This window comes from Apaloderma vittatum, unplaced genomic scaffold (genome assembly GCF_000703405.1).
Source record: "Apaloderma vittatum isolate BGI_N311 unplaced genomic scaffold, ASM70340v1 scaffold16705, whole genome shotgun sequence".
NCBI lineage: Eukaryota > Metazoa > Chordata > Aves > Trogoniformes > Trogonidae > Apaloderma > Apaloderma vittatum.
This window is the reverse complement of record NW_009716651.1, coordinates 13,681-27,473: the sequence shown is the minus strand read 5'-3', so window position 1 is coordinate 27,473 and position 13,793 is coordinate 13,681. Positions and strand designations below refer to the sequence as shown.

Here is a 13,793-nt window from a genome sequence, read left to right as displayed (position 1 = left end):
AATGACCATGCTAGGGTAGGATATATTTCCTTTAATGTCGTGTGACAAAAGTAAGCCATTTTTGTCTTAGCTGGTTATCTTGACCTCCTCAGTAGTTACTGAAGGAGCTGGTTTGCTATAGAGATCTTTCAGGCTGTATGGAGTTTGTTTAAATCTCAGACACTGAAAGAAAAGATTGCTCAAGCTCATACTGGTCTCAAAAGCTCGCAAACTAAATTCACATCTTACTGCTCAACAATGGAGGCATTACTAAAAACTCACTCTCCTAAGCACTTCAGACTTGAACTTCACTGATTTAGCCTTTATGCTATTCCCCCTGAAGCTGATACACAGGATGACATGCTTGGTGATCTCCACATTAAAATAACCTTGAAATTTTGGTCTAGATTCTGGCCCAGAGTATTATTCCTTCAAGAACTGCACTACCTCTTACAGAAGTCTGCATCCAAGGCAGAAAAAAGGCTGCTCACGTATTGCAATTACACGAGAGCTGGAAAGAGGCTTATTCAGACTAACCATGTCATGAGGATACTGTGTTTTTTGGCTAGAACAACAGTTTTCAAAGTCACTTTGAAAAAAAATAAATGCAAGTAACGGCAATATTCTCATTTCTTACTCTCTTTCAGACTATAATGTGAAATGTTGTGCACACTGTGGTAACAATTCAACATTAAGCCATCTTAAATTACAGGTAAAACACCACAGTCCAGAATCCTGTGCATCCTCTGCTTTCTAAAGTATTGTATTTCAACAATGGAAAAACTACTATTCAAAGTAAAATCCTAAGAGTGGAATAAAAACTTCAAATAGAATATTTTAACATTGATAAAATTTCAGAATATTTGATGTAGAGTGCTAATCTGTGAAACCTAGCACTAAGAACTTCGGCTATTTGCTATTTAAATCCTGCATTAATTTTACATATGGTACTTCTAGGCCAGAGGAAAGACAGTCTTCAGTATTGTTTACTGTTTTACATCTGCATTCTTCCAAACAACAATACAGTATTACAGTTTTTTTCACATTATAAAAGACCTTTCTGTTGTTCCTATCCTACATGCTGTACTGAATTTTTATTTTATTTGAGGAATGCAAAGATGGATGAGAATTACTTGGGAAGTGATGTTATGCTTCAGGTTGATTGCACTTAAATTACTAAGGTGTTTCTCAGTTCATATGCTTCACAAATGGCCTAACACAGTTCAAACTCTGGGGGTCATAAGTATTTGAGCTATTACTTTAATAGGTTATTGCGTAATTTCCAATTCTAAGTCTCCGATTAAAAAAAAAATATTCTAAAGCATCCAAGCAGAATTTAAGGGAAAAAAATACTTCAAGTTTTAGAATCTATAATGGGGAAAAAAAAATTAAAATTATTCTGTGATATTTTGCAAGTGCCATACTATTCTCCTAATGGACTGAGGACAGCATAAACATTAGCCATGCAAAACACCTGCAGTAGTTCTATTAATAATTGAAGTCATCCACGGAGTGCACATCTGCAAAATTCTCTTTTCTTGACTCCCAAACACAAATAAGTGTTCCCATCTGACTTCTGAACCAACTCTTTACTTACAAGGATTGATACTGAAATAATGCCAGGGGTCCAAAGAATGAGGACTTACCCTAATTCTTATCTCTCCTTGGTGATAGTAACAGAGACCAATGCCATTCAAAGCCACAGAAAATAAGAAAGGTAACCCTAATTCAGTCATGAGCTGATTTGGATGCAACACCTTGCTTCTTCTTCATCATCATGTCTTCATGACATGAATTTCCAGCTTTTCCCAAGCCTGCTGAAACAGTTTTCACTGCCTACTGATGCTCATAAACTGCCCCATACAGCACAAGGCAGAAGGGTTTTTAAAGAGATCAAAAAGAAGGAGGTAAGAATGGGAGAAGACATTTCTTCCTTTCAGCTACAGATCCAAAGGATGTTTCTCTCAGCTGCCAAGAAAAAAATCTTTCCAATGCTTGCTTGCAAGTTTTGAGTACAAATGCTTTGGGGCCTGAAGCTCTAAATCCTTTTAGATCCTGTAGTTTTTCTGGAGGCATTAATGAAACATCGTTTCGTCATGATACTGTAATCTCCCATAACCGGTGTTTTGATCACCAGGTACGTGACCGTTTCCCTGCATATGAAAACTGTGGGTGACTGATGCTGCCTTCGGACTGACAAAATGTGGACCTGGTTTTTAGACAGGAACGAGACATTGGGCACAGATCACAAGTTGTGTGCTATGAAGTACTAGGTGATATCACCAGTACCCCAGGCACAGATCAAAGGAGTGAGATAGTTATTCTGTTCCAAGCAGGGAAGATTTCAAAACCTTTGAAGTTGGTTTTTAACGGCAATCTCTAGTTGCCAAACTCAGAACTGACAACCACGTGATACCACAGTGGTTGAAGTCTGAGATGTCATCTGACAGCCTCTCCAGAAATTACTTTGAAGAGTATCAGCATTCACTGATGTTGCTGATAAAGTAAAGCTCACATGAGCACAACTGAGATGGCAGGCCTGCAAAAGGACGTTTTCTAAGGGCAGTGTAAACCCTTACACTGCACCTAAAGAAATAGAAAGTCCTCTTTGTTGTTATCACAACTACTAAATCAAAGTTCTAGGAGTTTTCCTTTGTTCATTGACTTCAGGCGAGTCAACGCGAACAACTCTTAGCCTGTTCTGCAAGGGTTGCAGGGGCTTAATAATTAATTAATAAGCAGCTCAAATCAGATGTCAGTGGATATGTCTACAGTGGAAAAATAATGTGGCTCAGAAACAGCAGTCTATAAAGTGAAATAGTTGATGCAGTAGACACTTTTTTTTTTTTCTGAGGATTTCTCTTAGACTAGCCAAGGACTGAATGCAGCTGGGATGTGTCTTCTGGCTTATTTTTTTTCTGAAACCATCGAAGCTCATGTGCTCTGGTATTGCTGTAGAATGTGAACCAAAGCAACTGAGCTGAACTGAAGAGTGAGATAACTGCACCAAACAAACCCCAAAAGAAATCAGTCTTCTGGCAAGCCCAGTGTAGAAATATATCTGATCCTATTTTCTACAGCAAGAGAAGGCATCTACCTGGCTCATGCTGGCTAACTTGTAATCAAACTACAGGTAAATGAAAGGAACCAAACATTTGGATACTTACTGGCTTTAAGGATTCTGTGGACTCTGGCATCATAGTAATCAAACACATTCTTCTGTGTACTGTTGAGGATCTCCACCTCGTAAACTGCAAGAGATAACAACTGCATGAGGTTGGATGGAACCATTAAATTGCTTCCAAAAACTGAAAAATAGGTATGTGTTTACGACGTGTCTATGATCTTGTTTCATGGTTGCCAGTCTGCCAGAGGCTGGTGTTCCATCTATTTCCAAATCATAGGGGTGTGAAAGACAACAGGATAGTAATCCTGTGTTCCTAATATGATTTTATGAAGTCAGGTATTAATCAACAATTTTTAGATTTGTGTTCCTTTTGTGTACTATTTATTTAAGAGAAGATCCCATACGATTGGGTTTTTATTTTTTTTCCTGCCCGTCTATTATCATCTAACTTACAAAAGCTTCTGAACCAGTTTTCCTTCATTAGTTCTTCCAACTTTCCACCGAAAGAAGAGACCAGAAAGGTAAATTAACAAAGGAGAAAATACTCATCTACCTCCACAGAAGGAGCTGCTGAGCTATGGCACGCCTTGCAGAGTCTACTCTTTGTCTCCATCCTGTACGTTAGGGATGTAGGGGATGGTGGTTCTTGCACCACAGGTCTTTTCTATACCATGCAATATAATGTCCATGCTTCCTTCCCCCAGCATCCCACTGCATCCTTCTGAGGCCTTTGTTTCTTCCTTTCACCCCCCTGGTGACTGCAACAGCACACCAGCTTCATTCCATCTCCTCAGCCTCTAGGGCAGGTGCAGAAACTCTACTCATTTCAGGAGAGGTCTGGGCATATAAAACTACAAATATGTCCTTGTTGAAAAGAACTATGTTTAAACTAACTCAGCAGTTGTCTTTCGTGCCTTACCATAATCCACAATAGGGTCATAGCAGACAAAATTCAAGCGTGAATTTTGTGTTACGGTTTTGCTGAAAGTTGATCTTTGTTTTGGGCAGGGTCCTAGAGTGAAGAAAATAAATGATACATCTGTCTCTGTAGGCATGGATATTGAGATAGACTTCACACATTTTCATTCTCTCAAGGTTATAACAGATAATAAAATAAAATGGCAGAACAACTTTCTTAAAAGGGTGGTGGAGGGTTTTTGCATGCACATGCACATGCATAGATATGCCACATTCAATTATCAAGTTGATCTTGGATGTCTTAAAAAAAACTTTTCAGTTTGGTGCTGGACATAGTAGGGGATGCTTTGTGTCATCTATTATGCATTAGGATTATTGTAATGGTCCTTCCTGGAATTAACCATTCCCACGTTAATGGTACACAGAAGTAACTATCTTCTTTTAGACTGGCCTATCTATTCAATCCTTACCTTCCGCACACTGGCAAACATTGGCATGGCACACCTTTGAGAGCATGGCACTGTGCTTGGGAGCGCTGTAGAATATGCTGCACTTTCTCTCTGTGGAGAGGAAACAAAATGGCTTGTCTCAGAGAGCTGAAGTGGAAAAGCCTATGCAGTAGAAACTACTTTTGCACCCCAGCTTTGCCCTGGTCCAGAGAAATCAGAGCACTAAGGGGTTAGATGCACATCAGCAGCCCAGAAAGACCTATAGCCTAGGCACCTAGAGTACAGACATCACCTGGCTTTCAGCTGGGCAGCAACCTAGGTTGTTGCTCCTGTTTTGTTTGGTTTGGTTTTTTTATTTTTTTTGGGGGGGGGAGGGGGAGGTTGGTTTTTTGTGTTCATGTTTTTATTTTTTTTTTCCTTTCTGTTTGGTGGGGCTTTTTAAAGATGTACTCTTCCACTCCTTTTTTTACTCTCAAAAGTGTCCATCTTAAAAGCATCTTTAGATCATATTGCTACCATGAGCAGTGCACTGTTTCAGAAATAGGAACTAGGATCACCAGTAGTGGTTTATATCTAGCATAAACTGTCTTGAATCCCTCAGCTTTGGGCAAAGTAGAGATTTGACTTAAAATTCAAATATTGTCTACACAGTTCTGGCAAACATGGATGACTTACATTTAAACTTCTTTGAATGGGGAGTTAGGCTGATTCCCCCAGCAAGTACAGTAGATAAGCCAAATCTTTAAATTTGCCTAGATTAGACGTGTAGAAAGCCTAACTGAAAAGATGAGTGCAACAAGCTTAAAAGCACGGTGAGAAACAGGAACTCAGGAAACCTGATTTAAAAATCTGAGTGTAAACGTTTATATTTTCAGACCATTTGCAATAGTGGACCCTTCCTGAGAGAATCTCCATTTAGATGACCTTAAGCCATGATAGCATTCAAGCCACGTAATTTTTAACATTTGGCAAAATCATGAGGTTTCACACACTGCATCAAAACCACCTTTCTTTAGACTGGAGATTGTTCTTGAGGGTCTCTCTTTCAATGAATTAAGTATTATTTTTCTGTGACCTTACCAGGGTTGTAAAAATCATAAAGGATGGCATTTGCTGGCTGAACCAAGCCCATAGGATTGATTTGATTTGCCCCAAATGATATACAATCTGGTTCTGGTCCACTTGTGATCTGGAGGAAAAAGGAACAGTTATGATGAGTAAACTAATCCTTTCTCCCTAGTTAGTTCCTTGTTCATTTGTGCCTGTACTAGCTGTTGAGTGCTTGTTTCTGGTGGTGTAAGTGAATTAACCCTCATAGCTGCAGACTCAGCTTGAAGAAAGCATTTCTTTCCATGATTTTACTGGGATATTTTGAGGATAAGCTAAACCTAGTAAAGATAGGTAGTGCAGATCTTCTCTGCCTGAAACTGTCTGATCTGGACTCACATCATCACTACTTTGTGGTTTAGTTGTCATCTTTTGCCTAAAGCCACCCTGCACAGGAGTATTGGGTGTATTACATGTTTACAGTCTATATCCGTGACCACCAATATATATGTTTTCCTTAGCAAAATTTGATAAGGTCAGGGACAGCTTTTGACCTATGTTAAATATACAAATTATCTAGGACAGTCACAGCAGCAGTAGCATTTACATTTTTTCATTTGTCTATCGTCTTATATTTTAAAAAACACTACAGAGATCCCCTTGATTTAGCTATGGAAGTGAAGCAACTCAAGTGGGTGGAGTATTTATCCAAAAGATGGGGGAATATACACAGAAAACATGGGGGTTGATGTTTACATTTGTTTGTTGTTATATGAATCTCAATACAGAAATACTGAACTTCACACACAAAGTGTCCACATGGAGTTTACAGGACACTAGTTAAAATTTTGTTAATCTTTCATGAAATGCATCTCCTCTTGCTAGAGACGATTTATCTTTTTTTTTTTTTTTGGACAGAGAGGAGGAGTGGGCAAAGCCCAAATATCAAACACAGACTTAATTCCTGTTACAGAAAGGCAGAAGATGAAGGTGCATGTTTCTTTTCTTCCCCTCCTCATCCCTCTCTCAACTGAGCTGTTCAATAATAATATATGACAAAAATTACATGAAGGTAAGAGCGTGAAAATAAAGACTAGGTTTAAAAAGAAGTCCATATGTGCTATCCGAAATGGAAGAGATTAGAAAATTGTTGGATTTGCTTACCTCACCGAAGTAGAGCAATACCTTTCCTTCTTTGTACTCGTAGTGCTGAATGTACTGGTCTGAAGATGTCACCAACTGCAAGAAAACAAACAAGCAAAAAAATCAGAACAAAAACACAGCATAGGAGGAACACCTTTGCTACCACCCTCTATATTCTGGATTGCTTTCCTCAGCTGTTTATTTTCCCCTCTTTCTTCTTCCCTGTAGAAGACAGTCCCTGAACGCACGAACCTGGGCAAACTTTCCCCAGCCGAGCTGGCTTCAGAACCCAGAATTACATAGCTACCTTTGCAGAGTGCTGTGCCCCATCTCACTGTCACTGTGACCTGCCAGCAACCACCTCTAAAAGATTTGCTTGACTTGACCCCTGCAAGCACAGGACACACTGTCTTGGCATGTGGTGGGACTAAAATGCCAGTGGAGACAGCAATATATGTTAAGCACAGGCACATATTTAAGTGCCCTGCTGAGCCTTGCCCTAATATCTGTTACAAGGAACTGAGAAGACTAAACTGTGTTTGACATAAGCTTTTAATTTATTGTATATATTCTGTGAATATTTTATCAGAATAAGAATAATGAAAAATTATCCAAAAATATGTTTTCCCTTCTTTATTCTGTGGACTTTGGAAAGATTTTGAAAGACAAATTTTCTGTAGAAAAGGCTATAAAATTTGTCATAGGAAAATGTGTTTCTAACCTGTTCAAGATCCTTTGTTTCTGGCTCTAAGCCACTCAGCAGAGACAGATCAACCAGGGACATCTTTGGTGCCTTCGAACCTGTGGACCTTTATAAGGGAGACTGTCAGTGGTGAACATCTGCACTGAGCAGCCAGCTTGCTTTGATGAGTTTGTCTCTTCAGGCTTGCTAGTGGTGAAACAAAACATTCTGCTCCATTTAACTTTTGTAAGTGGGTTTTAATTTGAAAATCAGTTGCCTACTTCTTTAAGAGTCGCTAGGCAAAACTAGTCCTCTAAACTAGACAAATGGCCATCTGAAACCCAGGTGTCTCACCCGAGCTTATCATCTAGGCTTTCTTTACTGCTGAGAGACAGAAACAATCACCTTCAAAGGACAGTTTCATCACACCATAACAGCACTCTTGAAGATAGAGAAGGTAAACAGCACTGAAAAAATATCTGGTCTCTATTACCTAGAAGGCAGTGATAGGAAATGAGTTTATCCAAATTCTACATGGACAAAGTCAAATTTACATCAGCCTTGCTTTACAAGGCAAAATTCCTCATCGCTCTAACTATCCATTAGGTACATATATCAGACTTCTGATCTTTTCCACTCTCACCTTCTCAGAAATCATTGTCATTGCTGGAAAATGAAGATGTGCACTCACAAAAGATGCTTTGCCATAGATATTCTACATACACTTAGAAGGACTTCAGAAACTTTTATTTTGGCACTCTTCTTTCTCCGTAAGGGAAGACATATGGTTTTTCAGCTGTGTTGTAACTCCAACAAATGGAGCTTCACATTATTGCTTAAGCCTCACTTTAACACTCAGCAAGGTCCCTCAGAACATTGGATCTGATAGCTGATAAACGTTACAGAACCATTAATGGGGAAAAATGGTGCTTCAGCCAGCACACAATTCACTGAACAGATGTTTAACTAGTGAAAACTAGGAATTAGGGTAACTCCACTCTTCCCCTGCCATTGTTCATGCTGCTGTCTGGAAAGGGGGATAAAAATCACTGCCTCCGAGGCTTTGTCAAAAGTCAGTGAAAAAACTAAATTCCTCGTTCTTGGTGGTGCTGATAACACCAAGGTCACGGATTCGACCCCTGTTCAGTCCCCATGTGTTGCCTGATCTAGTTGAGAGGTGTCCCTGCCCATGACAGAGAAGTTGGATTAAATGATCTCTAAGGTCCTTTCCAGCCTAGGCCAGTCTACGATTCTATGATTCTATGAGTGGGGAACAAAACCTGCTTCTGCTACCCTGCACATCTCTTGAAGGAGAGCTCAGGACAGTCACCACTTTGTGCTTCTATGACCTGTAATAGACTGTGAAAGGGAGTAAAGCAGATGTTTTAGTGTTATTCTGCACAGAAGGATTTTTTTCTCACTAGCTTTGCCCTTGCCTACCTCTTGATTGCCACACAGAATATCTCTTCTGCCTCCCCTCCTCCTCCAAACAGCACTAGATATATTTTCCTTTTTTAGGAGGTCAAAGTGTGACCACAAAGGAAGTAAGAGCATCTCTCCAGAAAGCAAAGAAACTCTGTAAATGTGTTATTACTGTATTCCAGTTGTATCTATTTTATTGAAGAAAAGACTTCTTTCAAATGATGAGCCAGTCAGGCACTTCAGAGTCTCCTCAGAGTCTGATGGGGCAGAATTTGCAATGGATATCTGAGATCTACGTAGACCATCTAAACCTAATACATTGTGTGGAAACTTTTCCTCCTTCCATGGGACAGAGAAGCAGACTCATCATGTATAGCATAGTCATGGAAGATCACCAGGTTTGATCCTGAGTTTGTGGGTATGAGGAGGGTGACCAAGAAGAACTACAAACAAAAATTAATGCATTTCCTAATGAAGAGCTTATCTTGCAGACCTACCTGACACAGACTTTGTACTGCAGTGATTCTGCTTTACTGGGAGACGTCACTTCCCTTTTCCTTCTGGTGTGGATATCAAACCACTCTATTTCAGACAGTGGCTCAGATGTACTCTTTGCAGCAATCAAGGCCTCATAATCATAGTCTTCATCAGAGTATGCAACTTCTGGAAGTAGCAGACACGATCAGCCATTCACAAATGTAACTAAGGACAAGGTAATTTGGCTTATTTATGTATAATTAAACTGTTTAAAAATATTAGAAGCTGAATAAAATGTTAGGCAGATTTCAGTAGCATCTCTCCTTGTTTTATTCATTCCCAATTTCCAAAGCTGGAAAGCCATGAAGTTTAGCCTGGAGAAAATGAGGCTCAGGGAAGACCTTAGCACTATAACTACCTGAAAGCAGGTTGTGGCAAGGTAGGGATCGATCTCTTCTCACATGTAACAAGCCACAGGACAAGAGGACATGGCCTCAAGTTGTGCCAGGAGAGGTTTAGATTGGATATTAGGAAAAAATTCTTCACTGAAAGGACTGTTAAGCACTGGAAGAGGCTGCCCAGGGAAGTGTTGGAGTCACCACCCCTGGAGGTATTCAAAAGACACGCGGATGTGGTGCTTAGGGACATGGTTCAGTGGTGGACCTAGTATCCCTAGGTTAACGGATGGACTTGATGATCTTAAAGGTCTTTTCCAGCCAAAATTATTCTATGATTCTATTATTTTAAATATCACTAGCAGCTGGCCAAACACATCACTTTTGAGACTCAATCACTCCCCTTTTCACTCACCAGAGTACGTAACGCTCCCTTCCATCTCCACCGTCAAAATCAAATCATTACATGTGTCCTTCACCTCAGAAGACCGGTACACTTTTAATATCTAAGATGAATGCACAAACGCAAAACACTGAAAATATCATTTAACTGACCAGTGATTCACTCATCTAGGACTCCAGAAAATGGTGAAGGGACATGGGAGTGTGGAGAGAAACACTGGTCTCCCAGAGGCACAGACTAGTCACAGAGGACTGTCATTGAGTATAAGCAGAGGAGGTCGCATGCGCAAAGCACAAACGTTGTGGGACCTTGGAGATAACTCTCCATTCCTAGCCACAAAGGGGTTTTTTAAACTCCAGATGCCTCTATCAGCATTGTCATTCCACAAACTTAATGAAGTTAAAACCCGGAAATATTGACTACATATCAGGGCAGTTTGTAGGCCCCAAATTTTAGAATTTGGAGGTGGGAACACAAAGGATGAAGCCATAGCAAGTAATCTTTCACTGTTTTCAAAAAGGTTTTAAAAGAAATCCAGTCAGACTTTGAATTTCTGATTTACAGCTTACACTCATTGTCCCATTTCCTCTGCCGTTTACAGACACTTGAAGTTTTCTCCCAAGTTCAAACTGCAAACCAAGAGAAAAAAGAAAAGGAGATTTAGTCTGCGTTCAGCACATTGTTCTCCTGTGAGTTTGATGGTCTTCTATGCCTTTACCCCTCAGAAATAGGGTAGGGAAAACCTTTAGCTACAGAAGGAGTTATGAGACCTCATTATTCTGTGACACCTCAAGTCTGATAAGATTTTTAATGTTCTGGGTTGGTGCATCTTACTCTGCCATTCTGTGGCCCAGGAGCCACTTTTTCCTAACTTCACTCTCTCCTCTGTAGCATGGTGTTGACATTTTCACAGGTCCCAACACATTGATTATCAAAACATTCCTCTTCTTCCTCATTCCCTAGCAATATTTGGGCTCCCAGATGCCCAGCATTGTTGAAGGAGATTCATGTCACCAAAGTCCTTGAAGAGGCAGGAAAAGGCTTTTAAAGTGTGCTGCTAAGCATCTGTTCCATTTTTTCTTAAAAAAGATTTAGTTGGTTTACAGATTAAATTATTAAAAATATTATAAACCAACTACATCATAATTGCCTAACAGGAGAAAACTTAGGCCATATGATCCCATGTTTCTCCTGTTAGAAGAAAAAAGCTTGAAACAATAGATGGTTGTGTACCTCCAGCTCCTTCTGAATTGCTTCTTTGGTATCAGTCAGAACAACACTATAGCCTCTTTGTCTTCCAGGTGTTACCAGTTTTACAGTCAGGTTGGTAGGAGCGGTGTTCAGTGTCTGGATGTTGTATGCTGACAGAGCCTCTAGGGCCACCACTGTGTCCTAGATGAGAAGGAAATGCAAAACCCAACAAATATACCAGGTTATTTCAGCAATGTGTAAGATAGCGTAATCAGTCATCTGGAACTACTCTTCAGTTTTGTGGGGGTTTTGCTGCTTTGAATTTATTCTGTATTCGTCTGTTCCTACCTGCACAGACTACTCATTTCGTTTCCCAGCTGCTTCTTTTAACATTAAAATCCTGAAACCACTGTAGTTATGACCTTCAATTATCCTAAGTCTTCATAAAGATGAAGAACTTTTGCTGGTTTATAACCATGTTATTTTGGACCATTTATTTTTTTTATGAGCCATAATCTTTAGTGCTTCATAAACAAAAGCAGTTCAGGATTAACTATTACAATACTTTCAGATCTAATTGAACAAGTCTTACGGGGTTTCTGTTTTCTCCCCTGCCCCTGAAATTCCACCTGGAGTAGTGGTCAGGCACCTGTGTAGAGCAGTAACCTCCACCATAGTTCCTTCTTTCTGTCAGCCACGTAGCAATTGGCCTTGCGTAGTCCATGTCTTTCAGAAGTAAAGTTTGAAGCAACGCGTAGGCAGTGGTTTCTACCGAGATTGCATCCTTGCCGTTTCCCCAGTAGCGATGCTGCTTTGCTGCAAGAATAATTCAATCTTGAATACACTCAGTAAAGACATTTACCAAGAATTACCATTGTTACCATTGTTCTACATAATAGATAAGTTCGTGCCCTAGCACTGAGGAACAACAAGACACAGATGCTGTCATAAGGGCAACAAATCAGTTGGGAAACAGAAATGATGGGAGAGAAAAACCACAATTTTAAGTTTTGACTTATCCAACCATCACAGTCTAATGATCCCATTGCATAGTGATGTCCATCTCATGGAGCGGTAGCATTGTGCCTTATGAATCTGAGAGATAATAGTGACCAGGAATCCAGTCTTGATTAAGAAAAATCATATTCCCTATGTTTAAAATATGACTATTAAACTATAATGGATTTACCAAACAAATTGAGACAAATTAATAACATGACAGTGCAGCCATGCACATATAACTCAGCATTGACCACAGTCACACACTGGTGAGTAGGAAGAGGTGATATCCTTGTGGAACTGGAAAAAACCCTCAGAACTGGCAGGAGGCTTTGAAAGCAGATGGGCTGGAAAAGATACCTTCCCTCTTGATCAGAAAGCCAGTCTGGATTACTCTGATATGTAACTGTTCATTCCTATTTAATCACTAAAAATTTCTTCTTTCTCAACTGGTTCGGACTTCTTTTTTTTTTAAATGCACTTTAGGGTCATGGAAACATTGACAGGCAGCAAAGGAAGCAGAAAAGACAAATGACTATTTACCACTTTTTTGTTCCATTTCCAGTATCAGATGAGATCATGATCCAAACTTCACAATGCTAAGTTGTTATAGTAGTATTAATTTTACAAATTACATATTACAACTTCAGCATTCAAGCATTCAGTTACACAATTTAAATAATTCAGTATATTATGTATACTTAATAGTTCTATAAAATTACACAGTCTTCATTTACTTAACTTTTTTTGGTCCATATAAGAGTGCTCAAAATGCTTTAATTAGGAGAAGTGTTTTCTAACTGAATGTTTAAGAATGGTTACCAGTACCTTCATCAAAAACAGAACAGGCCCTTATTTTTTCATTTGCAAACCGGGCTTCTTCACTATTAGGCTGCACCAGTGTCAGAGCATATGCAGTGATGGCTGTAGAATAGCAGTCTTTATTTCTCGAAAGTTCATTTTTCATGTAAGCCACTGCTCTTCTAATCACTTGTACCTGTGAAAACAGAATGGATCCATTTGAAAAGGTCATTTAGACTCACTAACTGTTAGTGCTGGTGAGAGTACAAGGAAATTAGAATACTTCACTAGTAGTAATTTTTGAGACAATAGTTTTTGCTTTGTGATTAACTGTTGGAGTGTGTAGCTTGGAGAACCTTGTACCTTAGGCCATGTCATCTTTTCCTGTCCACCGCAGATATAAACAGACTTTTACCTCCTCATTAGCAGAACTTTGAGATAGTAAGTAAGGTAGACATGCCATTGTGCAGTAATGCTCAGAATTAAAGGTAAGCAGTCAGGCTTCTTACCACATCAGGTGCCTCAAAGGCCTGCAGAGTCTGTTGTAATGCTATAGTTACAAAGGCTGTCAAGGCCAAATCCTCCTCTGCTGACCCAATGCCACCCTGAAAGATGAAATACAAAAAGGAAAAATTAAATGTACATGTGTGGTTAAATTTAGAATATCACTTTTCATGAAGGCAAGCACCTTCTTGTCAAACTATCTGACCACAGACCACGTAGTTTAATTTTGTGCAATGACTTGTGTCTACCCAAAGTA

The 13,793-nt window shown here is 39.5% G+C and overlaps 1 protein-coding gene across 1 annotated transcript in view; it reads right to left on the bottom strand.

Annotated features, from left to right (window-relative positions):
* The window catches only part of LOC104274099 (complement C4-like), a gene marked incomplete at its 5' end in the record, with an annotated part of 29,463 nt that overhangs the window by 2,074 nt on the left and 13,596 nt on the right, over positions 1 to 13,793 (bottom strand). The window contains 13 exons of the mRNA XM_009869628.1: positions 3,147 to 3,230; positions 4,026 to 4,118; positions 4,495 to 4,584; positions 5,554 to 5,662; positions 6,685 to 6,759; positions 7,385 to 7,472; positions 9,265 to 9,430; positions 10,055 to 10,145; positions 10,612 to 10,671; positions 11,276 to 11,434; positions 11,883 to 12,049; positions 13,061 to 13,229; positions 13,543 to 13,638. Of these exons, the coding sequence (XP_009867930.1) occupies positions 3,147 to 3,230; positions 4,026 to 4,118; positions 4,495 to 4,584; positions 5,554 to 5,662; positions 6,685 to 6,759; positions 7,385 to 7,472; positions 9,265 to 9,430; positions 10,055 to 10,145; positions 10,612 to 10,671; positions 11,276 to 11,434; positions 11,883 to 12,049; positions 13,061 to 13,229; positions 13,543 to 13,638 (1,447 nt within the window). The remainder of the gene's footprint in view (positions 1 to 3,146; positions 3,231 to 4,025; positions 4,119 to 4,494; positions 4,585 to 5,553; positions 5,663 to 6,684; positions 6,760 to 7,384; positions 7,473 to 9,264; positions 9,431 to 10,054; positions 10,146 to 10,611; positions 10,672 to 11,275; positions 11,435 to 11,882; positions 12,050 to 13,060; positions 13,230 to 13,542; positions 13,639 to 13,793) is intronic.